General features: G+C 39.0%; 1 protein-coding gene across 3 annotated transcripts; it reads left to right on the top strand.

Annotated features, from left to right (window-relative positions):
- Nucleotides 1-2,976: 2,976 nt before the first annotated feature.
- On the top strand, nt 2,977-26,976 carry VSTM2A (V-set and transmembrane domain containing 2A). 3 transcript variants are annotated; one of them, XM_040260215.1, is made up of 5 exons: nt 2,977-3,618; nt 5,392-5,558; nt 6,626-6,676; nt 9,397-9,733; nt 26,119-26,976. In XM_040260215.1, exons 1-5 carry the CDS (start codon nt 3,543-3,545, stop codon nt 26,205-26,207), a joined length of 720 nt encoding a protein of 239 aa, XP_040116149.1. In that variant the 5' UTR covers nt 2,977-3,542; the 3' UTR covers nt 26,208-26,976. The 3 variants fall into 3 exon arrangements, with proteins under 3 accessions (XP_040116149.1, XP_040116150.1, XP_040116148.1); XM_040260216.1 differs by lacking the exon at nt 26,119-26,976 and adding an exon at nt 25,997-26,102 and having other exon boundaries at nt 3,205-3,618; XM_040260214.1 differs by lacking the exon at nt 26,119-26,976 and having other exon boundaries at nt 3,205-3,618; nt 9,397-10,009.
- Nucleotides 26,977-27,923: the final 947 nt, after the last annotated feature.

Raw genomic sequence — 27,923 nt, 5'->3', positions numbered from 1 at the left:
CCTATGACAGTGAAGTGTGGTGATTTCCCATTAAGGCCAAGATGCAAAAATGCCTAAAATCCTTCCTAGGAGAAAGAAATGATTTAGTCTATAATCACCGAACTTGATGAGCCGCCTCTCCAGTCAACTCTTGGATGGATGGATGGCTCTGAAAGCATTTGTAAAGGCCTACAGACTCATAAGGGAACAATATTTGAAAGACAAAAGTTAAACAAGTATTTTTTTTTATACATACACAGGATAAATTTCAATGAAAATAAGAAAGGAAGGAAGGAAGGAAAGGAAAAGAAGGAAAAATAAAAACCAAAGGAAGACAATGGCATGAACTCAAGCTGAGAAAGAAGCATATAAACATTTCTATTATAGATCTTAGGGTTAAATAGCTGTAACAATGTTCAGTCACTAAGTTGTGTCTGACTCTTTGTGACCCCATGGACTGTAGCATGTCAGGCTCCTTTGTCCTCCACTATCTCCTGAAATTTGCACAAATTCATGTCCACTGATGGGGTTCCCAGGTGGTAAAGAACCTGCCTGCCAGTACAGGGGACTTAAGAGATCCCTGGGTTGGGAAGATTCCCCTGGAGGTGGATATGCCAACCTACTGCAGTATTCTTGCCTGGAGAATCCCATGGACAGTGGAACTTGGCAAGCTACAGTCCATAGGGTCATGAAGATTTGGACAAGACTGAAACGACTTAGCATACACATGTCCATTGATATTTAAACTTTGAAAAGAAAAATAAAAGATCAAAAGCTAATTCAAAGAGCAAGAACACAATAATAAAAATGAGATCATATTTTTTGCAGCATCTATTTCAAAAGTATTTTCAAAGAAGAGATATGCAATCATTTTATAAGATAAGGAGTAGCAATGAGCAGGAAATATCTCTCCCACAACTGAATGAGGACAGGTTGTCTTTCCTTGAAGTTGCTTCCAATCCTATAAGAAAATATAATGTTTTACAAGGACTTATTTAAAATAATGGGAATTAGAGCTGTGTCATTTGGTATGCTGGATATATTTGGGTTTTAATTTTATTTCAAACTATTCATATAGAGCCATTTTGTCTTTAATAAGGCAAATGTTCTAAAAGAGGTAATGTAAATGTCCTTGTGATGATGTGCCAAATATTAAGAAAATACTTTGGTCTCACTGGCAAGACTGAAAATAAAAAAATATATAAGGCAATTTTCACAAGGAAAAGAGCATATTTTTTTTACCCAATTTTGTCTCCCTTCTCTCTTCATTTCTTACTTACTTTTTCCTTTCTTCTTTCCTTCCTTTCCATCATTTTCCTTCTTTCACTGCTTTAAATGCTTATAACTTTCTATTTAAAGAAGCTTGATAGTTTGTCCTATAAAAACGTTTCTCACTCTACTTTTCACATTTTCAACTTATTTGTATTGTACTTCTGCAGTTACATTGACCAAGGTACCCTTAAAAAGAGCTGACATGCTTTGCTAAATTAATTCAGAACTTCCTTTGCTTAAAATGGACGCCCTTTTCTTTATATTAGAAACAGTTCTAACCGTAGATAACCTTCAAGTCAGGTCATTTCCATGATATATTAATCTCATGTTTATGTGAAATATTAAAAGAAAGCTAAAAACTTGTGATTAAACACTGCACACATCTTGTTAGGCATATAATTTAAAGCTGGAGGTGACTAACTTCTGAGGATCGAATATCTTCATACTTTTATTTTTCAGATAATAATGTATTGAGTAGCTGGATTAACTTGGAATTTTTTTCTATATTGTGAACACATTCTCCATAAGAGAGTGTTTCGATGTAAAAATGATTTTTCTTGAAAAGACATCCTTCAGAATTATTTGCTCAACAGAGGAAGGATAAGGAGTCATGTTAGCCTAAACATGAACAAATATAAAACGTCCCTCATGACTTTCTCCAAGTCTTACAGTCTGCCAAACCACAGTGAAAAATAAATATATCTCCAGAAAAATAATATTGTTCTGAAGTTATTGCACCTTAATTTTCTGAACATTTAAGTTACTGCTGTATTCAGCAGATAAGTGGTTCAGTAATCCGACAGTTTTTTTTTTTTTTTTTTCTGGTCTGTGAAGGAATTAGCCACCTACATATTTTTAGCAATAAAATGAAAATGCATATACTGCATTGGTTTCCTGACAGCATTGTTAACACTTAGTCATATTTCCAAATAATACTGAAAATCTGTGGTAGAGATGCATAGAAGTAACAGTGAGAATAAAATACATGGCACTGTGCTTAAAGGGCAAATAATTTTAATTTTATTAAGAAGACTTAAATCCACTGCCTAACGGTGGACAGAGTCTTTAAAGCGATAGATATTGCTTTTAGATTCTTAATAAGAAATAGAATACACATCTCAAATCTTCTCCATAGAAGACAGCTAGCTGTGTTCCAAATCGTAAAGCTTACTGTACTTTTTCTTCCTAAAACAGTATTTTTTATTAATAGAATCTCAGGGAACATGAAATCATTACTGTGTTAGTCAAAAGAAAAACAAAACAAAATAAAAATAGACCATGCAATAAAGACCCTAATGGTATTTGAGACCCCTCCCCCACCGCCAAAATACACGTGAGATGGAGGCTGGGAAAGCAAAGTGGCATATGAATTAGCAAAAACAAATAAATGAAAGCGTAAAAGTGGTACGACTTTTCTTTCTGGAAAATTCCCTCAATACGTGACTTTTTGTACTTTTCGTCCCTTCCATTCACCAGCAAGAGTGATACGGTCCCTGCAGGAGCCGCTTCTCTTCCTCGCGAGGTTGCTCAGCAATAAATCCGTGTGAAATAATAGCTTGCGCTCTTCCTAGTTAGAGCAGTTAATAACTGGTTAAGCGACATCTCCCTCCAATGGCTGTTTCCGTCGCCCCGGCGCAGTGTCTTCGCCCAGTCCCGTCCCTTTCCTTCCCGGAGAGCCCCATCCTCCCGCCCGCTGCCCCGGCCCCGTCCTCGTATCCCCGCCGCAGTCCGCGTGCCGGGACTCACTGAGGCGGGAGAGGCTCAGTTGGCCGGAAGCAGCGCGTGGGGAAGGATCGCGGCCGCTGCTCTCCGGGACTCAGGCGTAGACCCAAAGCGGCCCGGCGCGCACGGAGTTAACGGCGCCGCGGCGCGAAGAGCGGAGACGGCGCGAAACCGCGAGGCCCCCGCCCCGCGCCGTCCCCGCGCCCCGCGCCCCGCGCCCGGCACCCCGCACCGCGGGCTGACGCTGGACCCGCAGCAGGAAGCGGAAGGCGGGCAGCCGAGCGGCGAGCACTACTCCGCGCCGAGGTCTGGGTGTGCAAGCGCAGCCCGCCAAAGCCGAGCCCAGTACCCAGCCCTCGACCGCGCCGCCAACTCCCAGTTCCCTCTCCGGGTCTCCAGAGCAGTCCGAGCAGGCGAGGGGCGGGATGTTCGCGGCTCCGCACCCTGGTCGCTGAGACCAAGCCTGCCGGACAGTGGCATTCCTTTCTTTTGAAGCTTTTTGGCTGTTGGATACACCGATGTGACACCCCCCGCCCCGGGCCCCCGCGGGGGGGGGGCGGGGGGGAGTGATGGGGATCTTTTTGGCATATGTTGGATTTGTTTTCTTTTCCGTTTTATATGTACAGCAAGGGCTTTCTTCTCAAGGTAAGTCTGTGCTCACTGGCAAGTATACGTTTGCTCGCGGTGTGTGTGTGTCTTTGCGTTCAAAGAATGGCCAGGCAGATCTAGTCAGGTTCTTAGCAAGTAACAAAGAATAGTGTTCTGTTTGGCAATTTTCTTTAAAGTTTATTAATAGTAGCCCAGGTAGATTTGAGAGCAAATCCAGTTGGTTCCTGACAGCGAGGTGGGTTCCTCGGTGAGCACACAGAGATATGAGTGTGTGTGTGTGTGTGTGTGTGCGCGCGTGTGTGTGTGTGTTCCCTCTATCTGTGTGCATGCACAGGGTAACGACTCTTGCATACATAATCTTCGCAAACAGAGCTGGGGATGGGGTCTCTCCATGGCGAGCCCTCCTCTATGTAGGCAGTATGGGCTTAGAGTTTCCTTTTTCTGTGTCCGTGTGACTTCGTTTGCGTGTGTGTTTATCAAAGGACAGACTCCTCTGAGGACCCATAAAAAGGCACGACTTGCATTACAAGCAGCAGCAGCCTGCTGAATCCAGTTGTTCAGGACTTCGCAGGCTGCAGTGATCATTTCAGCACCATGAACAGATCACATCTCTGATGCCAGAAGACTGCATCACTTCTGCAGACACAAATGCCATCAACAGAAAAGTCCTTTTCAGATCAGAATGTCTTCTTAACATCTCCCGTTTCCTCTAAGTATAAATACAGTTCTATTTCAGTAGAGATCATGTTGGGATTTTATAAATTTTTAAAAGAGACACTGATGGCGCCTTGCTTTAAAGAGTGGGGGCAAAGTGCATCTACCCTAAATTGATCCTGCAGCCCCTCAATCCTCCTCCCCAAGAGTACGCATTCTAGCTGTGCACTTCCTTAAGCTACAAATCTCTCCTAGACTTTTAAGGAATCATCAGCCTTTCTCAGAGTGTCTCTTAGACAAGATAAGAACAACCATCCAACGCACTCCGTGTTAAGGAAGTGCCTTTGGGAGAGAGGAAACATATTTTTGTGAGTTTCACCATGACTCCATGAATCTTGCAAACTAGCAGTGTCAAGATTTGTAATGAAAAGGCTCAAAAAAAAAAAATGTCTCTAGTGACTTTAGAACAATCTTTAATCTGAACCAAGCCCAGGTGTGTGATTGTTACATCCCATGATGTATGACAATTTACAATACAATAGGTTGTTGGGAACAGATATGAAGGTTAATTTGAAAAGAAAGAAATATCCACAGCTTAAAACGTGTGCAACTTGTTTCAATGCTGTAGCCCTCCAACCACAACTGCTAATGTGTCGTGATATATATATATATATATATATATATATATCACGAATGTAAATTTTGGCAGATAATCGTGATCTTTTCTTTATTACATGGAACATCCAGTTAGTCACAGATTGTTTAGAAATCCGGACATAAGAGGCTCTCTTCATGTATCAGCTTGACAGATTTGTGTAAAATGTACTTCCCTGATTCCCTCAGTAAGTTTTGGGGAATACTGCAGTCTGACAAAAGGTATTTGTATCTAACTGTGAGCAGCCTGGCTAGCAGAGGGGAGTTATTGGAAAGCTTGTTAACCTTTCTATTATCTGGATTTGATCAACAACAAAATGATTTAGGCATGATACCAAAAATAAGACAAGAAAGAGGCCAAGGAAAGGGGTGGGGGGAGCCTCTGTTTTATCATAGAGGGTTTTTTTTTTTTTTTTTAAGACCCAGGAAAATGTAGTGAGCTCACAAGAGATGCTGTCAAGAGTGGAGTGCATATTCCAAAAGGGTGTGTTTGTTTTGCAGCAAAATTTACCGAGTTTCCACGGAATGTGACAGCAACGGAGGGGCAGAATGTGGAGATGTCCTGCGCTTTCCAGAGCGGCTCTGCCTCGGTGTACCTGGAGATCCAGTGGTGGTTCCTGAGGGGGCCTGAGGACCTGGAGCCTGGGGCTGATGTGGCCGGGGCACAGGTAGCGGAGTTGCGTCGCCCGAATTCCCTGCTTCGTGTCCGGTCCATTCACTGACTTAGACTCCTGAGTGTCCAGCCGGGATCTTGACCAAGATGGTGTTGGGGCGCCCCTGGGAACACCCCTGGCTCTCCTGGCGGCAAGGATGACACCTAGGGGGTGAACCCTGTGCTGGTAACACCGCGTTAAAACCAAGGGAAAGCAGGTTGTCTAGTCTTTCCCGGTTAAGAACTGGGAATAGACTCCTCCTTTTAGTACTGGACATTTTCAGCAGCCCTAGATGGCACTGCTGCGTTGATACATCCCCGGACACTCGCTATCCCTTCAGTATGGTGGGATGGGGGAAATTCTGTCGGTTTTCCATCACCCCCTCCCCCTTGGGTTCTTACCACCTCTGCCAGACGCAGAGGGAGGGAGAGAGGGGAGAGATGGAGAGGAGTGGGAGACTGAACAGGAAGGGGAGAGACAGAGGAGGAGGAATGGAACGGGAGAAAGGGGGTGGGAGGAGACCCAGGAGGGAGGCGGGAGATGGGGAAAGAAGGAGAGACGGGGTGACGGTGGAAAAAAGGGAATGGGGAGTGACGGAGGAACCCGAGGCGACTCGAGTGGAGGGGGGCGGGGACAGGAGGAGAGAAGAGGGGGCGGGTAGAGAAACGAAGGTCTGAACCGAGAAGGAGGTAGTTCTGCAGAAGAGGCTGCGGATGTGCGGGGGCGAGGGAAGGTCTGTAGGAGTGACAGCAGGGAATGACAGAATGCAGTCCCCCGAGATCCCAGGTCCCCCCTCCCCCGCAGACTCGAGCACCCCGGGCACTGACCCGAATGCAGCTCCTCGAGTTCCCGAGTCCCCGTCCCCCGAGTCCGAGCACGCCCGCGCCAATTCCTCACCCCCCCCCAACCCCAGAGTTCCCTGTCCCCTAATCCCCGCTCCCGAGCCCCGAGCGCAGCCACAGGGATTGGTCCCCTGGCGGGTAGCTGGGGCAGGGCCCCTCCCTCCAGGTTTGCGCTGCGGATGGCTCCGGCTGGGCGAATTCTGAGCATCCATGTGCCCCACTCCCCATCCCTCCCCACAGGCTGAGCTGCTGCCAGACCGGGACCCTGACGGAGATGGGACCAAGATCAGTGTGAGTGTCAATGAAACCGGTGCACTTGGGCCCGGGGCACCAGTTAGTGAATTTCGGTTTTCAAAAGTGTTTATACTTACTGTTCCCAATAGAGGAAATTTGCACACGCAGGACGAGAGCCCTCTGGCTCTGTCATACCTTACCTCACTGGGTACAAACACATTGAAGCAGATTTTGAATTCATACAATAAAATTATTTATCATAATGGCGTAAATATTTGAAAAATTGCTTGGGAATCATTTTGCACCCAAAGAGGAATGTGACACTTTCTTGCTTTTATTAACTATACGAGTACGTTCAAATTTATACCAATAATTATCCTTCAATAGCAAGTAAAAGATGAAAATCTTCCCAGGCAGAAAAAAAATTAAAGCATCCAACAGGGTGGTGAAGTTGTAATTAAAATAACTCAACTTTCAATGTCATTGGCATTTCTAATGCCAGTGTTCAAAGTCATGTAATATAAGACCAAAAGCCAATATAAATATAAAAGCATTGTTAGAGGAGGTTAACCTGTTGGAAATACAGAGATGTGTTTCTACTCTGCTGGTTATTACTGCTCATAAATGTCTGAAAGTAGAAAAAAAATTTACTATATCTCAGAGGAAGTCATCTAGAATCACTTTATACTAATAGAATTGCTTAGTTTGTTGATAATTAGTAAACAAGTTTCCATTAGTAGAAGTCATATGTGTATAAGGAATCTGAAAATCACATTTTAAAAGGAAATTTATTCTGAGGCTATTTTAGGCATATATAAAGTGATAGAATATAGGGGTTACATCATAATTAAAAGTGTAAAAATATGCTAATACAATCAAATTCTCTAAATATATAATCTCAGCATGGAAAAAATATCAAAAATAAGATATAAACCAGAAACTCCCAATTTCTTTTCATAAACTCACTGACTTTTTAGACTCTTTCAATTTAATTATTCTTATATCACAGAATCTGTTGTTTTCCAGCAGTGCTAGAAAAGCTTTATTGGTAAGATCAGTTACTAATGATGTTTTTCTTAAATATTCATTTATATGTACACATATAATTAGATAGATTGTTTATTTGCTAATCATCTTTCATTCTTCACCCATACCCCAATCCTCCAAAGACCAGTGGTAAAGCAGCCTCACACATCTTGACCTAGAGAAACATGCAGTTAGTTGCATAGTCATGCACACAACTGCTAACAGCATTATCAACGCCCAGAGTTCATACAATCTAGTCAACTGGAAAGACCTCTAAACACAGAGGTAGAAAGCAGTGTGTTCCCAATTCACCTGGTATGTGACCTTGAACATAGGTCCTAAGCCAGCAGTTAATTTGAATTCCCAGGTGATTTTTTACAAAATACAGTATGAACTTTGCCCTGGAGAGATGCAGAGTGTTTCTGCATTAATCCAAATGAGAGTATTTTCTAAACCTCCTCAGATGATTCTAGTGTACAGTCAACATTGACAAGCACTGACCCAAACCCCCTAAGCCTCAGTTTACTATAAAATGGAATAATAACAATATATAAGCACTCTGACTACCCCAACATTATCAGAACACCCAGTTGAAAATATATTTGAAACTACTGGTTCCCATTAGTTTTACAGTCTTAATAATATTCATATGTAATTTTCATGTACATAAATGCATACTTATGGTTATGGTTCAGATGTTGAAAACTGTTTATATATACAACTCTGTATGTAAAAACCAGATGAACACTTCCCAAATTTTCTAAATTATTTATGGCTGTTTGAAAGTGTAATGTCCAGTACAGGAATAACTTTCTGCCTTCTCACTTCTCTTCTTTGTCTTTTGAAATTAATTTGGAAATTATCCAAATCCAGATCTTGAATGTCATATGAAGTCCATCATTGTCAGTCATGGATAATATGATAATATGATGTATATCAAATCTACCTCTTCTGATAAAGATGCTTAGAGATCTATTGCATATTATGTAGAATTTTATATATTCTATATAACCATATATATGTTCTTGATGTTAATCTGGTGTAAATGGTATCAGAAGTGGGAGTCAGTTTCTATTTTGAAAATCAAAGCGGTGTTTAATTAATGGCATCTCAAGTTCCAGCAGCACACAGACCCTGTGGTAGGGGCATGTACTCCAAGTCATAGGATTTCAGGTGATATTTATTTGCTCCCTGAGTCTTGCCACCCCATGACTATAGGTCAGACTGCACCAACAGCTGGAGTAAAAACTTTACTATCCAAGTCTATTTTGTCAGTTCATTTAGTAAGCATCCTGAAGTGTGGATTAAACGCACATTTCCACTTAAACTTGGCTGTGACCAACAGCATGTTTTTGTGATCTCTCAGAGTGGTAGGTAGCCTACAGTGAAGAAGAGAGGCTTTGTAAACTATGCACAAGTTAGGTTCTTCTTCCTTCAGTTGAGCTCACCTGGCAGAGGCCAGTCCCCTGGTGGGATCATGGTAGACCTGGTACCAAATGCAAACCATGTGGCTGATGGAATCTGGTTCAGCTGGACTGAACTCATGTTTCCATGATCTTGTGAATCTAGGTGTTAATGGAATAAGATAAATAAGATCTTCTAATTAGACTGCTGAGGAAATAAAAAACTTTCTGCTGTAGCTGTGAGGCCATTAAGACCTTTTAATTTTCCAACCTTAGCAAGCTCAGGACAAGATATGGAAACCAAATCACTTGATGTAGCACTTTGTTTTTTTACCTGCAATTTTTCAGACAGTGAAAGTCCAAGGGAATGACATCTCTCACAAGCTTCAGATTTCCAAAGTGAGGAAAAAGGATGAAGGCTTATATGAGTGCAGGGTGACCGACGCCAATTATGGAGAGCTTCAGGAATACAAAGCCCAGGCCTACCTAAAAGTCAACGCCAACAGCCACGCCCGGAGGATGCAGGCCTTTGAGGCCTCACCCATGTGGCTGCAGGATATGAAACCTCGCAAGAATGTCTCCGTGGCAGCTCCCAGCAGTATGCACAGCTCTGCCAACCAGCGAGTGCCCTCCACTTCCAGCCCTCAAGAGGTAGCCAAAATCCCCAAACAAAGTCCACAATCAGGTATGGAAATCCATTTTACCACTCACAAACTCTCCACAGGAAGATGGGTCAGTGTAGACAGATTTATGTGTGATGGTTTCTCTAAAATTGGAAAGCTAGTTCAGTTAAAATGAGGATGAGCTGAGAGCTGGAGGCTGATCTTCCTGAGGGTGTGAATTGCCCCATTAGTTGCTGGCAGTGCTTCATGTCCAGGGAATCTGAGGACTGGACTTCTTTTCCTTCTGTATTTACACACTATAAACACAATAAATCATGTGCATTTGGTTGCATTATAAATGCATGTTCATTTTCTCTATGGATTTATGTATCGATAATGACCCAAATTAAGAGACTTTCACTTCATCATCATGTAAATGAAAGAGACACACCACATTTTCAGGGACCTGTAGCTTTAAGCAGGACAAGTTACCAAGGGCTTCTGTTTTGAAGGAGAAACTTCAGCTGCCTGTGATGAAAGTAATTATGGTAATGGGAGGAAGTAAGGGGGGTGAAAGGCAGAAAGTGGTACAGTGATAAGGCAGCTCCTGTCAATGTGGCTTCGATGCCAATTTAGAAGCTTAGTCACACATTTCCTAAGTCAGCTGTGCAAGTTAAAGCTGTTCTGAATAGCATTAATTTATGCACTGATTCAGCCAATGGAAACTCACTGAAGTTTTAACCTTGGCATGGAATGAGCAGTACCTTACACTACCCTAGACTGTTCTCCATCCTGCTCAAATGCTTGATGTAGTATTATAGGATGAAGGGAGCATAAAGTATTGAATTTCTCATTTTTGAGTTTGTCTCTTCATAGTTTATCATTGAAAAATTATTGATACTACTATTGTAATAGAAAATTATATTGCTAACATTCAAATTCTTTTTAGCTACTAGATTTTTAAAATTTCATCATTTTATCAGGATGATTTATATATACAAAAACATTTAAATGTATTTTTACATTTATATGTAAAAATATGTACATATATATATATATTTATCAGTCACATCCAACTTGAGACCCCATCAACTGTAGCCTGCCAGGCTCCGATGTCCATGGAATATTCCAGGCAGGAATACTGGAGTGGGTTGCGATTTCCTCCCTTTCTCCAGGGGATCTTCCCAGCCCAGGGTTCAAGTCTGTGTCTCGTGTGCCTCCTGCATTGGCAGGTAGATTCTTTACACTGAGACGTCTGGGAAGCCCGTGTGTGTGCATGTGTATATCTTTAAATACTTATTTCTAAACAATATTTTAAAAATAATATATGCCACCCTAGATTCCTCCTTAGGCTTCATATGCTAATGGAGACTATTTGTTGTGAGCTTTACTAAGGGTCCCTGTGATGTAGGTAAGCAGCTATCCTAACATGTATTGTTTATGGCACCTTATGCCATGCTGAAAGGAGACAGCTTCTCTGAAGCCATATTTGTGTGACTTTGTCTCATTTTCGTCTTTATCATCTCTTTTGTTCCCCAAAGGAAAAAACCAAGCTAAAAAATATATATTTATACACATGTATATACACACACACATACACACATGTATGCACATACACACCTAACAGCTGTAATTTTTTTAGCCATTGTTTGGTAAAGATTTTATACTTTTGGAGACATTGTCTTCGTTCCTTTCTCACTGTCAAAAGAAGAACCTAAATGCTATATTCAAAATTACAGAGACCACTCAGCAGACAATTTATAACCTAACTGATGAGGACTCCAAATCGTGGAACTGAGGTTATTAGCCTGCATAGAATATTCCAAGCTAGAAATCATAAATCCATTTTGTGGAATCAGATTACTTATCCCAGATGAAGGATTCTAAGCATAGGATGAAAAGTTCTATTCTAAATTCTCTACATTTTGGATTGAATAATGTACTCTAAAAAGATTCGTTTTATTTTAATATCTTTTTCTTAGTCTTGTGATTGGTGCTAAATGGCAAAGACTATACAAATCTAACAAATTTCAGAGAGAAATCTCCACTCATTTTCCAACCATCACCAGCCTCACCCATTACTTCTTCTAAAGGAACAGGGTGTACTGCTCATGGAAGCCTGCATCCATCCAAAGCCATTTCCACTAAAAATGATCAGCAGTAGCAAAGATTAATCTGAAACACATTAAAAATTTTCATTTCTATTTTCTTCTATGATTAAATACTGGAAAATATTTTATATACATTTAACATTTTCTAACTTCTAGTGCAGAAGCTATGGTGGCCCAGCCACTCATTTTATTCATGTGTAAGTCTCTGTGCTTGCACAATTATTGCATAAGATATAGTATTTGGGTTAGATATCTATATAATATTTCCTCTAACACCCACATCCTGATTTGTAATTTTGCTTTATGATTTTTCAGGTTATATTCAAATTCAAATAAAGCTGATTTCAATACCCATGCTTCATTTATTCACTCTCCATCTTTTCAAGAACTTGTATGCCAAGCACAATGATACAAAAATGGAAGACATACTTCCATTCTTAAAAGAGTTAATCATTTTTATATTTTCATTTGTGAGAAAACAAAATATTTGTAAATTACACTGACCATGTATCTTTGTTTTCCTGTTTTATTAAAGGCAAGACATGATGAAGACAAAATAATTGAAATCTTGCCTTTACAGACCAAGAATTATATTAGCCTTTTGTTTTTTCACTTGATATAGGGAGGCATGTGTCATCCATGGTGTCTGTGACACTGTAATATCAACCTGTTACCAAAAGCTGGGCTATTGGCCTTTTATTTTCATCCCAGTTTTTACCTAGTTGACTGAACTATTTAGTTTGAAATTCTCAGTTCCTAATGCATACTTCTTTCTGTCAAAGTAGTTCTATCTCTCTTTGAAGGAAAAGTATTAGCTGAAAATAACTCTGAATATATATTATAACATTCAAATTACTCAATTTTCATAGAGCAGAAATTTATGTTAAAAATATAGAAAAATAGTATTTTATTATCCGTATATCACAAAATATATAGCTACTTTACCAGATATTTTTTCAAAAGCTAATGCACATGTAACTATCCAATTAAGCTGTATCTTTATGGTATTTATTTTTAATTCTTTTAATTCTACCTATATTTGATAATCCACAATTAGAACCAAAATACTGAAGAAAAATCATAAAGCAAATAAATAGAACTTGGCTTTTGCAGTCCCTTAGGTTTTTCTCTTCTCCAATCTTTGTAGCCATAACTAACATTTAGAATGTTCTATAGATGTTCTGAGGGTAACAAGTCCTGATTGTAGCATGAACTGGTTTAGTTCCACCTGCACTGAGAACAGATCCCCAAGTACCTCAATAAACTACACCATTCTCTACTCATTTCTTTCTGTCTCATGGAGAACATCTACTTTATGCAGAAGCCAAACATCCCCTCCATCCACCACCACCCCAGTTTCCTACTTTGTCCTTCCCCACCCAGTCTATACTCCCTCCTATGGATCCCCTCTCCACATTCTTGCCGACAAGCCAATGAAGCTATGAACACAGCCTGGCCCAGTCCCAACCCAGCCTGGCAGCTACACCCCTAAAGGTCACACCCACAGCCCCACCCTTCTGCTGCTGGTTTCCTGAACTCCCCTCTGGCCCCTTCAAGTTGACTGTTAGCATTCCCCTTTCTCTCTGTGGACTTCTCCAACTAAATTCCTCTCTTAAATGTAGTTCTTTTCCCATTCTCAGTGCTCCAGTCTCATCCACTTCTATGGTTTCAACTACTCAGTTTTCCTTAGAAAATTTATCAATCTGTTGCAAAAAGGGGAATCCCTTCCAGGGCCTGGGAGTGGACTTTTGTCTAACACTCTGAAATGAATTGTCTGAGGAGACACAAATGCTGACAGAGCAAGAGACTTTATTGGGAAGCGGCACCTGGGTGGAGAGCAGCGAGGTATGAGAACCCAGGAGAAGGTCTGCCACATGATTTGCGGTCTTGGGCTTATGGTAATGGGGTTAGTTCCAGCTTGTCTGTGGCCAGTCATCCTGTTTGGCCCATATTTGGTGACTCGGGGTCCTAGCTGGTGGCTTGCACATCGCTCAGCCAAGATGGGTTCCAGTGAGGAGGATTCTGGGAGGTGGTAGGACCTCATAGGTCTGGCGTATGAACTGATATCTCCTCTCTTCTTTTGACCTTTCCCAAATCCTTCCTGTCATTGGTAGCTTGTTAGTTCCACATTCCTTACCAAAACTTCCTGTTGTAAGATAACTAATGCAAGTGATTACTGTTGTGCCTGGCCAAGGCAGGTGGTTTCGGTCAGTGGTTCCCCCAACAAACTGATAGTCTGATCCTGACTTCTCTCTGGAAAGCCAGACCAGGGCTCCTGCTTTCCCGTTAACCTCCTCTCCACCACTGCCATGTCTGTCCCAGGAGCCTGGTGCAGATCAGAGCCCCTGCACACTGGTTGACAGCAGCTGTTGACACATGTGCTGCTTGTCCCCACGCTGAGCCTGGACTGGACTGTGACTGCCGTGACAATGAGATAGGAAGGAGTAATGCCTCACCAGCCAATCCGAGACCTTTCCTGCAACAGAATAGGCAGCCTCTGCTGTGAAGAGCCAGCCACTGAGCACCAAGTGCAGCTGCCTTGAGACATGGTGCTGACTGAAGGCAGCCAGCCTTTGAATTGAGCCCCAGCTGACCATCCTCCAGACCTGTGAGATGTGATAATAAATTGTTGTCTTAAGGTGCTAGGCTTTAGGGTGGCTTGTTTCATGGAAATAAATATTTAGATTAGGTCCCTAAATATTCAAAAATTGAATTTATTATTTTAGCTTTCTCACACACAAAAAATGTTCTTCCTCTGGTGTTCCCCAGTTCTTTTAATAACAACATCACAGGTAATGAGGAAATCTTGAATATGCTCATATCTCAATATGTGGAACACGTCACAACAGAACATAAGTATTAAATAATTATCATTTCCAAAGCACTATCACAGATTTTCAAGGTCTCATTTCCAGCTGTTTCTCCTGATTTCCTAACCCTCACACATAATCTTCTAAATTGCTCTTTCCTGAATGTTTTCAGATATTTTTTACCTCTATGACTTTGAAAATGATGTTTTCTTTCCCTCTTTTTGGACTTGTACACAAATGCAGATTCTTTTATCAAACTTTCTCCTGTTGTCTTAGTCAGAATTGGCTGTTTCCTCATTCAGGTCTCCACAGCAACTTGTTTACACTTATTTTGAAGTCCTCATTGTATCCTTTTCCCTGGGGTGTTTCTCCTTTCAGTGCTAGAAGTCCCATTTTCTGGGAAACCTGACACACAGACAACATAGTAGTCACCCTAAAGATGACTTTTTGGCTACAGAGATCACTCCTTCTTTTGCCTTCCTATAAGTAAGTGTCTAGGACAAGTAGACATCTTGTTTGGGGAGAAAAGGAAGAGAGAAAGGGCAGATATAACTTTGCTTTTGTCTTTTTTCATATATTTGCATAAATCGATTACATTGCCTCTGTTTCAAAAATGATCAAGACTCCTAAACAGTGTTTTTCAAAGTGCAGCTGTCCTGTGCCAGGCTTACAAGGAAGCTTATTAAAAAGTTCATATCCCAGAACAAATGTCTGAATCTAGAAGCAGAAATACCCATTTTTATGAACAGTTAATTATGAGACTCATTCTCTCTAAAAAGTTCTTATGAGTCAGAGAAAAAAATTTGTTATGTACTATGAGATGTGTGTGCATGTGTGTGATACTAAAGAAATACACTTTTAGAAACTGGTCTTTTGTTATTGTTTTTTCCAGTATTGTTTTGGACTTTTGTGAAACTGTTCTCTTCAAGCTGGCACTCATAAGAAAACTGGCCATAGTTAAGGTGTAGTTATGTTTTCATGGGTGGTTTCTCAGCAAGAATACTGATTCTCTGAACTCAGAAATACGATTGTTGTGTTTTCAACATGATGTGAACCTGAGCATTGAGAAGCAGCTGCTGCTCCAGCTGCTAGACTCCAAGGGATCCGGAAGCTCCTCTCTGGCTTACAAATGTAGCAGCTTTCCAAAAGTGGTCAAAGTTAGAGAAATGATCTTACAACAGATTTCAGAGCTGGTGAGGGGAGGTAGATGAGGGGCTCAGTATCTTGCTGGAGATTATTTTCCTGAGTTAAAATATGAGGAAGTGGTGCATGACATCCAGGTAGAGAGCCACATGTATAATCCAGACCTCAATGTTGATTTTGGTATAAAGATCCAACTTGGCTGCTTACACAGGTTAAATTAATTTGATCATTGTAATTCTATCAGTTAAATGGCTGCTATGTAAATCAAGCAGCCATGAATAAGATAAAAAATAGATTTGAGGCAATGCTTTGGATAATACAAGTCAAAGAATCTGCTGGAGCTATGTTTAAGTTCGAATTATGCAGAGTAAGAGTCTGTACTGGCTAAACTCTCCTGTAAACTATATTTAACTTAACTGGTTGAAATTTAGTAACTAGCTGGGTCTGCAAAACCAAGGCTCCATTTTGTGCTGTAAGGGTTTTTTCAATGCATGGACACTTAAGTGTTCTGCAAGGTTCATTTGTGATTACTAGGGCTCTGTGATTGAGGAGCCATGAAGCAGAATTTGCCAGTGTTTTAAGATCTTGTCACGAATGATTTCATTCTCCTTAAGGTTTCAGGAAGCTGCCAGAGGAGCTTTATCTGGATAGATGACCAAAGGGTTGAGAAGTTGCTGGAAAGACCTCACTCTGTTGGTCAAAATAGCGCAAATTCTCAAGAAAGGCAAGGGCTCCTTCTTCCAAGGAACACTGCTGCCACCTATAGTCTGACAAGTGTATTCATTTCAGCTGAGCGTATTCAGTTGCTCAGTTGTGTCTGAATGTGATCCCATGGACTGTTGCCTGCCAGACTCCTCTGACCATGGGATTTTCCAGCAAGAATACTGGAGTAGGTTGCCATTTCCTATTCCATGTGATCTTCCTGACCCAGGGGTTGAACCGGCATTTCCTGAGTCTCCAGCATTGGCAGGCAGCTTCTTTACATCTGCGCCAAAGAGGCAGAAATCCAGGGGAACATGCTTCTTAGACCAGCTGGTTCTCTCACCAGGGAAAGTGGTGGGCACAGTTATTAGACTGTTCTCATCTCATGTCCATCACTCACAGCTGCGTGTACCTCTGCTTTCTCAGTTATTAAATAGGAATGATCTTCATGGTTTTGAGAATTAAATGAAATTATATACATAGAGAGCATGTCACTGATCAACTTTTGATAAGTGAGTAGGTGTGTAAGGCTATGTGTAGGTGATAAGCTAAAGAAGGGAGAATGGGTCTTCATTCCTGACTACCTTTTATTGTTCGTAATTTCAGAGCTTCCTTTTCTTCTTCTGTCACAGTGACGTTAATTAATGATAAATTGTCCCCTACATAACCATACCACATTAGCCACCAACTGTATTGACCAAGGTTATAACTAGATGGTTGACTTTATTGGTTACAAAATAATAAAATTCCAAAGGATTTTTAGGACTTTGAACTGTGACTTGAATAAGAATGTGCTTATGGAAGCTGAAGTTATACACACTGTATGCTATTATAATTAAATTCAAGCTTTCAGAAAAGACCCTCAGAATTTTTTTTTAATCACAAAATAACTATGGAAAGTGAAAATGAAAGTCTCTCAGTCGTGTCCAACTCTTTGCGACCCCACAGGTGCATCTGAAAACATAAACAAGAATATTATTAAAAGCTTTAAAAAGAGAGAAAAGCAAAAAGGATTTAGAACCTTATAATACGAATGACATAGTAGTGGTAGATAACATTGTCTCCTAGATACCTTGTTTCTTGAGTGAGCTGCATACAAATCCCTCTGAATCTCAGAGTCTTTATCTATAAAATTGAGGTCGTGACACATGTGCCCCAAATAACATTTTAGCATTGTGTCATGATATATTTTAAACATCTAGCAGAGTAAACCTGGCATGTGAGTGAGGTCGTCACTTTTTGGTTCTCTGAAATAATCATGCATAAAGAGGGCAATAAAGGAACATAAATATAAACAAAGAAGGCTCTAAAATAGTAAAATACAATAATATCTGATGCATTAAAATATAATAATTAAAGCTGAATTTATTTAATAAATAACAAAAAAAATTACAATTTAGGCTGCATATCCAAATGAACTAAGCATGAATACAAATGAATTGAGCTAAATATCCAAATGAACTAAGAATTAATCCAAATGAATTAAGAATTCCAAATGAATTAAGAATGAATCCAAATGAATTAAGAGCTACATATCCAAGTGAACTAAGAATGAATCCAAATGAATTAAGAGCTGAACAGAAAAGAGAAATTTGACACAGGAGGATTAGCATAAAATCAGAGGCCTGACGGTTTAACATTACTAAAGAAAGTTTAAAGTTACAAAATATACAAATGAAAATAACATTGTACTATAAATAATTTAAAACATTTGTTTGATTAAATCAAGTGTAACTAATAAGTGGTGTAGCAGACAGGGAAATATTTGTGTCTAATACTCAGGGAAAGAAGGGAAAATGTCCATTTTAGAAATGCAAATGATTATGTAATCCACTCTAAATGACTTAGAGATATCAAAAGTGATCATGTAATATTGATAAGCTCAAAGCAAAGATATAAATTTAAACGAGTTCTCCATATGACAGCAATAACCAAATAGAAAATATTTGCAGCAAAATATATAATCCTCAGTAGTAAAAAGAAAAGGGTATAACATATCTAATTTTTTAAAGGAATAGCAAATAAGTAGTATAAATATGAAAATGATTAGAACATTTTGTTAGAAAAGTTTAGGTCTGAATAAATGAGAAAATAGGCTGTTTTTGGATGAGCAATCTCAGTACTGGAAATATGTCAAGTTTTTCAAAAGTATTTATAGATTTGTTGCATTCCCAGTCAAATCCTTAGTCAATTTTGAAAATTTGACACATGTAATTTGGCAAAGATGTGGCTCAGCTGGTAAAGAATCTGCCTGCAATGTGGGAGACTTGGGTTCGATCCCTGGGTTGGGAGGATCCCCTGGAGAAGGGAAAGGCTACCCACTCCAGTATTCTGGCCTGGAGAATTCCATGGACTGTATAGTCCATGGGGTTGTAAAGAGTCGGACACAACTGAGCAATTTTCACTCACTTAATAATCAACACCTGCCAGCAAGGTTACAGTGATTCAGGTATTCTGCTGTATCATTGCTTGCAGGGTGAATTGATACTGCCTTTCTGGAGGGAAATTGGCAAGAAAGATCGGTCTCAGGGCTTGAGGTTGGCCCTGAGATGATGCTCGGGGAGGAAAATCCAAGGAGCTCAGGAGTGAGGCAGACCCAGACCTGTGAACAAGAATGCATATCACAGAGTTCTGCAATGGGAAATACTCAGAGGACCAATAGAAGGGAAGTGTCACAGTGAGCATGGCAAAACCATACAATGGATAGTAAGCACCTTCTAAAATCATGTCTTCAAAGAAAGTTTGATGAAATTAGAAAAGAACCAATATGTTATATAATGTGAAAAAATATAGGACAAAGAACTTTAAAGTGAAAACATAAAGAATACTAAATTTTAAGTCAATCTGAGATATTCACATAGAAAATGACAAGAAATAATATGAAAATGCCCATCAAATTCTTTGATTATTTTGTTTGTATTGATAACATTTGTACATTGATAATTTATTACTTTTGTCATAATAAAAAGATATTCTAAATTGCCCAAATTTAAAAATAAGCCAGTGTCAGACAGCTCTTGAGAGAAAAACAAAGAAAATACATTGAACAATTAAACAAAAGCAAAGTAAAAGTTTTGTGTAATTGTGAAGCTTATGACAAAAAAACTCACATGCATGTACACATATGTGTGTATGTATATTAAAAGCACTATGGTGAAAGTGGTGTCCCTAGAAATTGCTAGTAGCATTGAAATTAAGAGCATTATATCTTACTTCCTGGGAGCTGGTTGGAGAATCTGACCATCAAATTATTCTTATTTGTCTAAACATAATGGGTGTTATCTTGATAAATTTATATTGATAAAATAAATCAAGCACATATACAGTCTTTAAATAAAATTTCATTCAATTGCTTTTCCTTTCTATAATATGACTGACTGAGCCCCCAATTTGGAGGGAGATCAAAGTGATGAGCAGTGGTATGGTCACCAGGGATGCCAAGGAAAGTCAATACTCTGGGAGATTTTATACATATTAACCTTGTTTTATTTCATACGAGTGCTTCAGAAAAGTCTGAGAGAGCATTTCTGTATGAATTCAGAATCCTATCTGCATTAAAAGATCCAATATAGGTTAAACTCTCAGTGCTTGAAATGAAGCAAATTGCAAAAGCTTAGGATACTGTCCTTACAGTGATGTAAGTGTGATGGTATCAGAAATCTGGCCCACAGGCCCTCAGCAAAGTCACCCCACCTTGGCACCTAGTTATCCTCATAGATTATTCTTGAGTTGAATGTGCTTCTTTAAGTGCTCAGACAAACATTTGTTAAGATGCAAATCAGTTTCTAGCCTCAGACAGAACTCCTGAGTAGCAGTCCTTCACCTACTCTCTGAGCAAACAGTATTGTATAACCCCTCTCAGTTTCAGTTCCTTAATCAGCAGAATGATTGTGGCAGCCTCCTGGGACCACAGTCAGAGGTAAAGAAATATTAGCTGCTATTGTCCTAATCATCACCCTGTCTGCACCAGGATCAGTTCTTACTTGGATGAATCAATTACAGTGAAAATGTGCTGTTTTGAGATGCACTGTGGTCCTAGCAGGCAGAAAGCAGTTTCACTTTTATGTGCCCATTCTTGAGTTGCTGTAGAAAGTAGGAACCCCAAAAGCCTGCTGTAAGCAAAAAAAGTCTGGAACCTTCTGTGGTGAATGGGGTATTGCTCCTGCACCTTGTCACCTAGACCTTTGTGTACATGGGAAGCTATGCTTGTCTCCCTCAGCTACAAGAGGCCTCATAACTAGAATAGAGGTGTAAATCTGCTGACTAAAGGAAAGCAGGAAAGGAAGTTTAAACAGCTGCTGCCAACATGCCTGGGCAAAATAGGCAATTTATGTATTAGGTCAAAATGAAGCACATTTCTTTTAAAAAATGGATCTCTGTAAGAAATTGGCACTAGTTCCATAGGAATCTAATAAAAAGATATTCTTTTCAAAAAATTATAGGATAAAATCATCTTGTTATTTGACCTTTCCCTTAAGTTGTGATTTAGTATGTGCAAACCTGAATAAAAATTGCATTAAAAGATAGCTCAAATTTTCTCACAGCTAATTTCATACTGTAAAGCTGACACCTATAATAAAAAAGAGGTTAGTTAAGGCCTGTCTGTCCCTAGAGCTGTAACCTAGGCCTCTTCGCAGGCAAAACAGTTATTCCAATGTTGCTTCTTTTATTATTGGAAAATTTCCATTTTAAGTTTGTTCATAGGATAAGCGTCACTAATATTCACTTTGGGAAAATTAAGATTCTGGACCCAGATCAGAAAGCCACAGCAGGACATAAATTATGCCCTTTCTCTTCTCTTGCTCCTTTTAATCCCACTGGATAGTCAAACAAGAAGAACCTATGAGGATTATACCTAAATCTGTAGATGCCCTGAATTGCAACTCTTCCCCATATCAAAACCAAGTTGTCCTCACGTAGGAAATTAATCCATCAAAACAATCTCAGCCCAGAGAAAGAGGATATTTAAAGAGCTGGCAAGATTTAGATGTGATAAATTATCTAGATAGTTGTCTCAATGTTCTCCTTACTTCTTTGAATTAAATATCCATGTCCTGTATCTTTCCTGGTGGCCAGAAGCTTTGGTTGTCTTTCTCTTCCCACCACTAATGGTGGTACTCTGAACATCAACTTAACTTTTCCTGGATCCACACTATCAAATTTAGATTAAAAGTATAGAGAAGAGTTCATAGAAAGAAGAGGACATGTAAAAATAAGGGTGGGACCACGTCTCTTTCAAATATTTAAATGAATTTGGAGGAACCTGTAAGATCTAAAAGACTATAATAGAAAATTTCAAAATGATATTATATCATCAGACATTTGGCATACTGTATGGCACAAAACAAACTTTATTAATGTTTAGGGAAACAAAGAAGCTGATGTTTTCATATCCAATACCAATCAGTTCAGTCTTGGGGAAAAAAGTTTATTTTTTTTTTCCCTAAAGCCAGTTGTATTTTCCCTGAAAAGATTATTGTACATTTAAATAATAGCTTCACATCTTAATCTAATATGTGGAGGTAGTGAGGCAAGGTTGCAGTGCCTGAGGGATTTTCAGAAAAAAAAAAAAAAAAAAAAACACATCCAGACTGTGAGTTGATCTGACTGCATTGCTATGTCCTCATTTCTGTACCTTTGTTTAATTATCTATTAACTGTGTAACCTAGATTGAGTTATTCCATGCCACTGAGTTTTCCTAATCTGTGTGTTCACTGTATGGGCCTAATGAGAGGATAAACTAAGACAATATTTGCATGTCATATGTATACGTATTCCATACATGGTAGGTGCTGAATCTTCCAGTTTGGCGCGAAGGAGAGGGTGCAGCTTTGTTCAATCTGCCCAGTGTCTTCCAGCCTCATGGCTGTAGATGCAGGGGGGAAAAAAAATGGCAGTTCAGATGGAACCATCTAAAAAAGAAGGTGCAAAAAGGGAGCCAAGTCCTTTCATCTGGCAAACAGATGAGGGCCAGGAAGGCTTTCCAGTTCGGACGCTGTGCTGAGTTAATCAAGGCAGAAGGAAGGCAGTGACTGAGAATGTGAGTAAATGGTTCCTCCTCCACCTGATCTCCAAGGACTCCAAGATCTCGACTCTTGTGTTGTTGTGATAGGTTTTTATTTTGTCTTGTTTCTTATAAAAGAAGTAGATGGAATTTTCTGTTATTCTCTGAAATAATTGTTTTACACAGTGAAGATAAAATATTTGAAGCTTTTTTCTTTCCTATATCTCATTGGCCAAACTCATTTGTCACAGATACAGTCTTGGGCAGCGATCTTGTTTATCTGCATCCCAGTGAGGGCAGTGTGATGCGCTATCAGAAAGAAAAAGGGCTGAAGAAGAAAGCTAAGTGCCTGTACTCATGAGACTTCTAAGAAGACTTCTTAGATATTTCCATTTGGAAAATTGAGCAAATCCCTCTTCACCCTACCTTATAAAGGCATGAGAAATTGCACCTGAGAGAGCACTGAGGAATCTTTAAACATTAAAACAAATGAAAGGTGTCATTATTACACTGAAGTCAAAGGACATCTTGAAATCACATTCTGAATCTTCAGATTCTGTTAGACTGCTCCTCATTTAAGCATGTTATCTGCACATTTTCTAGCCATAATTTAGATAACAGCCTCTCCCTTTCTTCTTCACAGGGTATTTTGTGGTGGGGGCAAAAGTTTAAAAACTCAAGGCATTGCTTTACATTTTGAGAATAATAAAAAAAATTCCTAAAATTTTATCATTGCTTTTAATGAGTTTATAGTGTAATCAGTCAGATAGAATACAAATATAATGAGTTAAAGTCAATGTGAGCCCTGTTAAGGCCATAAGAGAGGCAAAACCAGAATCACCAGGAAGATTAGAGGAGAGAGAGCTTCCAGCTACTCGATGGGAACACAGCAGAATACAGGTTATGTGAGGGGAAGAGTTGCTTAAATGAATGATCATTTTTAGGGAAAAACAGGTTATCTTAGCTTGGTTTGAGCACAGAGCAAAAGGAAACCAAATAAAGCAAAACAGGTGACCAAATACAATTTCTGGCCTCCTCATGAGAAAAAATATATAAAACAATAAAATGCAAACAATTGTTATGCTCATTTTAGGAAACATCAAAGAAATAAATTTTTTTTGAGATTTCAGAGGTGAGTGGCTGCAGAGGAAATTAGAAGTCAGGGCTCCTGATTGCAACCCTGAATCTCATCATTCCAAAACAATAACAACAATAGAGCATGATGAGTAGCCAAGGTTTGCACTTTACAAAAAAATATATATATATATATTGTTTTTTTTTTTAATTTTCTTTAGAATAAACCACAGCATGTTTGATAAAACAATAATGTTATATTCCGAATGTGTGCTTGTGTGTGATAAGTTGCTTTAGTTGTGGCTGGCTCTTTGAGACCATAGCTTTCCAGGCTCCTCTGTCCATGTGATTCTCCAGGCATTGGAGTGTGTTGCCATGCCTTCTTCCAGGGGATCATCCCCACCTGAGGATTGAGCCCAGATCTCTTTTATCTCCTGCATTGGCTTTACCACTAGTGCCACTTGGGAAACCCTATATATTCAGAATAGTGTGCACCTAAATGAAATTGACTATGATGATTATTTGTTAAAATTACATAGGACACAGTATAGCATTTTAGAGTCTCAGATTTCACTGTTGAAATCTTTGGGGTTACCAAGATCTATGAAGAAGCACATATCCCTTCTTTCCAGATATGAGTAAAACCTTTAGAAAGAAGAGAGAAAGGATCTATGATTTGATGACAAAACAGATTTGTTCTAGAATTTACTGTATAGGGGAAAAAAAACATAATTGGCTTGACAGAAATAAATTTCACTTAATGAACAGTATGCTAGTAATGCAAGTGCCTAAAGTGGATGAATGAATACAATCTGAAAAAAATGTTATGTGTTGCAGTGGTTTATTGTATATCTGATGGCAATTCAAAATATTAATCTTAACATATTCCTTACAGTGTATAATTGGGTTTGTTTGCAGTTATACTGCCTATGTAAATTTTGTTTTAATTTGCACATACTGGACACAGTATAATAGAAAATGTTGTGTCAAGATGGTAGCTGTTCCCTTCGAATCTCATCGTTCTCAGGAATGATGGATATCTCCTGTGAAGGGTTGATTAGTTGAGAAAAGAGGCACATAATTACCAGTTTCAGCAAGATTGAGCCAATCTGCAATGCTTATACTGAAAAGGAAACATTATTTCACAAAATATCATTTTTGAAGAATGAATCATTTTCCTTGGTTTTATTGTTTTTAGTATTTTTTAAACCTTTATTCGCTATCATACATACTTTGTGTCAAGTACTACTGGCAATTTGAGTCATGTAATCATTTTGTTTCTTTCTTTCTTTTAATTACATGAATTTCTTTCTTATAATTAAATGAATTCCTGTCAAAGAGTCTCCCTTCAAAGATAAAGAGGGCACATATTTAATTTTGGCCTGATGCAAGTGATTCTACATGGATTGTATATATTTTCCTTGCATAATCTTTATATTTAGAGCCACACGTGGACTGTACCTTTACTTTTGCATTTTTGAAATTTGTCCCCCAGCTTGAGTGAAGTAACACGCTTCAGAGACCCACCACTGACCTTGGGTTTTGAGTCATCAGGTTTCTGTGTTAAGTACATGACTCACCACCTATAAACAAAGGCAAATCAATGGCGACACTTAAGTAACCTAACTAGAAACATTAATGTGAGTCTGCTAAACCACCCCTTTAGAACCCTACATTTTTACTCTACAGTGACTTTTTGAGAGTGTGTGCTTTCACCTTAATTTCTATCACTACCAATGTAGACTTGAACATGATTTAGCTGAAATATTCGAAAGATTGAATTTGCCTACCTTCACTCCCTTCAAATCCTCTTGACTTTTCTTAAATTAAAGGAAGAAAGAAAAGAAATACTTTAAGGTCCATCACATTTTTGTTTTCTTATCAATAATGATTATTACTAGTAAAGGTATATCATTTACATTCATGGATAAAATATGTGAAGAAAAATGCAAAAGGACAATTTCATTCTCTCTCTTATGTAGTCTCAGAGAGCTGTCAAATGTGTCCAGTTCTTGATAATGCTAAATTTTCTTCAGATTTTAAGGATAAAAAGCAGATGCCCAAATGCACATGCTCCAGAACCTGTTCTCCTTGCCCTTGAGAAGCCTGCTGCCCTTGGTTTGGTTTTCACCTCCTGTGGTTTTATGCTTGCAGTGGTAAAACAGGGGATGTGTTTTTAGACACCCATTTAGGAACAACCAAATGACTATAGGGAATAATCCTCACAAAATTGCTTGAGGAAAAAGTATCTGCCTTTGTTCCTCTCAGTGTTCCCAACCGTGAAATGGCATGGTTTGAAAACAGACAAAGCAAACAAGACCACTTCCTGGGACTGAAATACTTTGTATGTGTTGTTATTTGCAGTGCATGCCAAGACATTCATGGGCACCAGAGCCAAGCTGGCGAGCTAATTATATATATATATGTATGTGTTTAAAACAGCCTAATAAGGAGCATTGGAAATCTTCGAGATGAGCGAATATCTTATAACTTCTTCCGCAGGTGCGAGGATAGCTACAAGCCATGGACTTTCTGTCCTGCTTCTTGTCTGTGGCTTTGTGAAGGGTGCTTTGCTTTAGTCTAAAGTGCTGACTTTTTTCCAATATCACTTTCTCTTCTTAAAGCAAAGAGCAAATCGCCTGTAAAATCTACGGAGCGGACAGCAAAGTTGACCCTAAACTCCAAGCACCACTCTGCACTCACTGTACTCTAATTACCTACACAAGGAGCGCCTGCTTTCCGAAGCATAAACGAAGAGGCTATCTCACGCTTTGTTCATAACATTTTCTTGGGCAAATCACTGATCTTTTATTTCAAGAGAATTAGTGTGAAGTGATAGAACATTTTCTAATAGCAAGATCTATATTTTTCCTTTTCTTTCGGCTACTCAAAGCATCATCTCACTGACTGCTCAGGGGTTGGCCTGACCGTCCTCGGTATAGTGAATATTTACCACAGACACCACTGATTTCCTACTAAAGACCCATTATCTGCAGAAAGTAAGCAGAGATCAAAAGGCTACAGAAAATAAACTATCATCAAACAAAACCCCTGGCTGGGGGCAAGAACAAAATTTTCAACACTGCAAGTCTACATTATTTTAAATAAATAATAATTTAAATAAGGAATAATTTTAAATAAGAAATAATAAAAGAGAATTTTTTTTTTTTTATTTCAACCCTTTCCTTGGGTTTGTCTCCTTTTTCTTGATTGTAGTTCTTATTCCATGCTGGCAAATGCTGATTATGGCCAATCCCTGTAAATCCTGGGAGGTTTATATGAAGACATTTTAAGCATTCTATATTTCAGTGCATTTTAAGTTATTTTGCAATTCTTGTATACGCAAATGACAAGTTCTGTAAATTGCTTATAGTATGTGTGATACAACTTCAAAGTAGATAGACTCTGAGCCTCATGCAAGCTGATTTTTATCATTCTCTATATAAATATATACAAATAAATATCTATATGTTGGGCCATCATCCAACTTTCTTTTTGGATAAAACATTTGTTTTTCACTTAGCATTCCTATATAGTGGGTATTTTGTAATGCATTGTTTCACTTCCACAGGGTTGACAGTTGCAGGTGGCTTCTGTTGCCCCCTGCTTCCTTCTGGAAAATGCATATTCAAAATTGTATTGGTCTCTGATAAATGAATTAATTTTGTTGTGTGTATGCTGTGTTGGAATTTGCTATGTTCCTTTATATAAGGTGTTTATTGGGGTTTGAGGATATTTTGACTGAGAATGTACGTGCTCTCGTTTTGACAGCCATTCCTGTATCACCATCATTTTTGTCAAAAAGCAATGTTGTTTCTATAAAATTTGCCTGGGAAGGGGATATGGGGACGGTGAAGTGGTCATCATGAGTCCCTAAATTCATGAAAGAACACTTTTCGCTATGGCTAAAAAAATGTTGCTTCCTTTGATCTGTATGAATTTTTCTAGCTTTGTTATTCTGTTACTTGCTAATTATATTTTAATGTCTGCTAATTAAAATTAAAATTTGGTTGTTGGCTAAATATAGTATGCAAAAGATGACTACAAATTCCCAACTAAAGAAGATAATGTGTTCAGTTTTCACTAGTTAAGTAAATTATAATTTTAAATATTTTATTCTTATTTTTGGCTTTATGACTATTTTATTTGGAACCTGTTTTCTACTCTGGCAAAGAATGATAGGCAGAACTAGCATTGCATTCCATATACACTATGGAATAGATATGGTTGAGATAGAAATTACCTGAGTTTTCCTTCCAGAGAGACTCTTCCATTTTTCATTCATAACAAACCAGAAGATCATCTCTATAGGACCAGCAGCGCCAAGTCTAAGGTCCTAGACTGGAGCCTGAAGCAATGAATACCTCTGCTTTTCAAAGGTAAAGCATTGATTTTCTGCAATTCAGTTATAAGCAATGTGATATTTTCA

The sequence above is a fragment of the Oryx dammah genome, unplaced genomic scaffold (genome assembly GCF_014754425.2).
Source record: "Oryx dammah isolate SB20612 unplaced genomic scaffold, SCBI_Odam_1.1 HiC_scaffold_18, whole genome shotgun sequence".
Classification (NCBI taxonomy): Eukaryota; Metazoa; Chordata; class Mammalia; order Artiodactyla; family Bovidae; genus Oryx; species Oryx dammah.
Note: the sequence above shows the minus strand (reverse complement) of the source record. Positions and strands in the feature narration are given on the sequence as shown.

Excerpts from the sequence above, each read along its gene's own strand:
- VSTM2A (XM_040260214.1), top strand. The coding sequence starts at position 3,543 with ATGGGGATCTTTTTGGCATATGTTGGATTTGTTTTCTTTTCCGTTTTA. Across the intron at positions 5,559-6,625 it reads CTGATGTGGCCGGGGCACAG|GCTGAGCTGCTGCCAGACCG; the intron begins GTAGCGGAGTTG and ends CCCTCCCCACAG. Across the intron at positions 6,677-9,396 it reads GAGATGGGACCAAGATCAGT|ACAGTGAAAGTCCAAGGGAA; the intron begins GTGAGTGTCAAT and ends GCAATTTTTCAG.